Source organism: Oryctolagus cuniculus, chromosome 1, assembly GCF_964237555.1.
Source record: "Oryctolagus cuniculus chromosome 1, mOryCun1.1, whole genome shotgun sequence".
NCBI lineage: Eukaryota > Metazoa > Chordata > Mammalia > Lagomorpha > Leporidae > Oryctolagus > Oryctolagus cuniculus.
Window position 1 is genome coordinate 117,090,552 of NC_091432.1, and position 3,635 is coordinate 117,094,186.

At 38.6% G+C, this 3,635-nt stretch overlaps 1 protein-coding gene across 1 annotated transcript; it reads right to left on the reverse strand.

Moving 5' to 3' along the window:
• Window positions 1-1,167: 1,167 nt before the first annotated feature.
• Window positions 1,168-2,103, reverse strand: LOC103350550 (olfactory receptor 8G5-like). Its single transcript, XM_008266950.3, has one exon. It carries the CDS (start codon window positions 2,101-2,103, stop codon window positions 1,168-1,170), a length of 936 nt encoding a protein of 311 aa, XP_008265172.1.
• Between the last annotated feature and the right edge of the window lie 1,532 nt (window positions 2,104-3,635).

A 3,635-nucleotide genomic window follows, 5' to 3' on the forward strand; every position in this document is an offset into this window, starting at 1 on the left:
TGAAGAAGTTGATGGGTGATAATTGTGTCGGATGTCTACTGGTTTTCATGTAAATATTTTAAAAAGGTGAGTAAATATTAAATAATTTTCAAAAGTCTACCAGGAAGCAAGCGGTTGTCTAAGTGCTGGAGATGTGGCACTGAGCCTTATTTCAGAGGAAACTTCATGGGCATTATAGTCCAGCGCAAAAGTGGACAAGAAGCAGGCAATTAAAAGCTAAAAAATTAAATGGCAAAGCAGTGGTATTAGGTTGGCAAACCACAATGCATGCACAACTGTGGATCAGATTTTGTAGTTATGGTTAGGTTTTTAATGTAAGAAATACAGGAAATAGTCTAAAAATTAAAGTGTACAAGGGTATATGGAGTTCTTTTTTCTAAATTAGAACTGTGTAAAATGCTAATGATTGCAGGCATGCTGTTGATATTTTATGCTGTTTTTGCAGTGTATAGAAAATAAATTATTGATCATTGTTGGAAGTCAGAATGTTTATTATGTTGCAGACTTTATTTAAACCATTTGCATGGAAAAATGGGAAAGACAAAGGGATTGGTGTTAGTGGGTTCATGTACACGTGTCATTATTATCATTTCAACTAATCTGTGTCACAATGACACATAGGATAGAAAACTGAAAGGAGAATGTCATTAATGCTCTGGGAGGGGCTGGTGCTGTGGCGCAGTAGGTTAATCATCCATCTGCAGCACTGCCATCCTACATGGGCTCTGGTTTTACTCCCGGCTGCTCTTCTTCCGATCCATCTCTTTCTCTCTCTCTCTCTCTCTCTCTCTCTCTCTCTGCTGTAGCCTGGAAAAGCAGTAGAAGATGAGCCCAAATCCTTGGGCTCCTGTACATGAGTGGGAGACCTGGAAGAAGCTCCTGGCTCCTGGCTCCTGATTCATATCAGCTCAACTCCAGCAATTGTGGCTATTTAGGAAGTGAGCCAGCAGATGGAAGACCTTTCTTTCTCCCTCTCGCTGTCTGTAACTCTGCTTCTCAAACAAATAAATAAGATCTTTTAAACAATGCTTTGGGAATAAGAAATTATGTCAACAGAATTCTACCAAATGAAGGGAAACATTGACTGGTAGACTAAAATGAAATACATTAATTCCTACAATGCAATCACCAAAACTTAGATCTAAGGAAATAGTCACATGACTCCTTTCACAGGAATTTTCCTCTTTCTAGCATTTTTTTCAGGGCAATATGGACATCCTTATTTCTCAGGCTGTAGATCAGAGGGTTCAGCATGGGCACAACAACAGTATAAAATACAGATGACACTTTTCCTTGATCCATGGAGCTGAGAGATGATGGATTCAGATACATGAATGCAGCAGAACCAAAGAAAACAGCAACGGCTGAAATGTGGGAGCTGCAAGTGCTGAAGGCTTTGGTCCTGCCTTGAGTGGAACGAATACGAAGGATGCTCGCAATGATTAGGGTGTAGGAGATAAGGATGGCCAGGCTGGGGGTAAGGATGTTAATTCCACTAAAGATGAGAATCAGCAATTCATTGGCATAAGTACTAGAACAAGAGAGCTTTAGGATGGAAATAAGATCACAGAAATAATGGTTGATTACATTCAATTTGCAGAAATAGATTCTAAACATGCAACCTGTATGAGCTGATGCACAAACCGTACTTATAGTATACACCCCTACAATCAGGGAAAAACAGACCTTATGGGACATGATGACATTGTAAAGCAAGGGGCTACAGATGGCAACGTAGCGGTCATACGCCATTGCAGCCAGCATGTAACACTCTGCTATAGCAAAAACCAGGAAGAAGTAGAGCTGAGTCATGCACTCAGGGTAGGAGATGGTGTTCTTCTGTGCCACAAAGTTCACCAGCATTTTTGGGGTAATGACAGTGGATTGACAGAGATCAATGAAAGACAGACTGCTGAGGAGATAGTACATGGGGGTGTGCAGGTGGAAACTGAGCCCAATGAGTATGATCATGCCCAGGTTGCCCACCACAGTGACCACATAGATTCCCAGGAATAGGAGCAAGAGGGGAAGCTGCAGCTCTGGCTGTTCTGTGAGCCCAGCCAGGATGAACTCTGTCACCGTGGAATGATTTCCTGCTGCCATTGTTTCTGGTCACTTCCTGATGGGGGGAGAGAAGAATATGGTTACTGATGAGACTTTGTTGCTATTTTGTTTTAGAGAAGGGCATCCCTTTTCCCCAATCCTTATGATCATTTAGTAATGGATCAATTTATCACAGTAGAAATGATGTCAGTTTAATATCAATTTAGCCTTATTTTTCAAACACAATAACTTTAACTTATATAAAAATATTTTGTCCATGTATTTAGTACTGTAATGGTTTACTTTAAAGTGTATTTTTTAATGAAGCAATATTATTAACCTGAGGTTTATATGTTTAAATATAAAGAGCAGTCAGGGTAAAATAGCATAATTGGATGATTAAGAACTTGTAGAGGGCAAGCCCAGTCTAAAGATAGCAAGCTTTGGGGTCTGGTGCTGTGGCATAGTTGGTAAAGCTGCAATCTGTGCCTCTGGCATCCCATATGGGCTCCAGTTCAAGCCCTGGCTGCTCTACTTCTGATCTAGCTCATGAATAATGTACTTGGGAAGCAACAGAGGGTGGCCCAAGTGCTTGTGCCCTGCACACACATGAGAGACCCAGTAGAAGCTCCTGGCTCCTAACTTCATATCGGCTCAGCTCTGGTCATTGTGGCCTCTTAGGGAGTGACCTGTTGGTTGGTAAATCTCTCTCTGTCTCTCCCTCCCTCTCTCTCTCTCTCTGTAACTATACCTTAGAAAAATAAAGGTAGAAATTTTAACAACCTGAAACTAACTTATGGCAGGGACATTACTATTTCAGACTGTTTAATTATAAGTAATTAAATTAAATATATTTAATGGTATATAAATTATAAACTTATATATAAATTATATATAATATACTTATTTTATAAATTATGTATATATTAGGGAATATGAATTTCTGCACAAAATTTAAGATTTCTAAATGTTATCAAAATTAAGTATCATCTACAATTATTGGTCATATCTTTCACCTGGAGTGACCTACAGTTAGCTGGTTTGTGGTTTCTGAACCAAGCCCTTGTGCCTTCTCCGGAAGGAAGGAGAATTAGTAGTGGTTAAAGCGTCAAGCCATAAGTCAAAGGCCATGTGTTCATGCTTTGACACCATTACTAACTCACTGACTGCTACAAGGAAAATACCACTTTGCTTTAGGACTTTCAAACCAACAAGAAAATGACTTCACTTATTTTATAATGAAATTGGCAGAGTCTTATCAATCAGAGAGTGAACATGATTTTTGCATTGTTGATACCTATTAACACCCTATCAATTGAAAAACAAGCAATAATTAATTATAGATTTAGAAATGCAGAAATGGAAACCTAAGTATTCTAATTTTACTTTCTTTTTTTAAAATTTCTGTGAATTGGAAAGGAGCTTAAAGCAGAGGAATAGGCCTGGAAAACAGATTTATAAGCATGGTTTCCTATTCTGGTAGACAATAACTATAATATTTTATCGCATACAAGACATTCAGTCTTCCTGAGTTCTTTTTCATTGTGTCATTAATTATACAGAATTTAATGGCTAACTTTCCAGAAACTGAG

Bases quoted from the DNA above. Each gene is read 5' to 3' on its own strand.
- LOC103350550 (XM_008266950.3), bottom strand. From the start codon at position 2,103: ATGGCAGCAGGAAATCATTCCACGGTGACAGAGTTCATCCTGGCTGGG.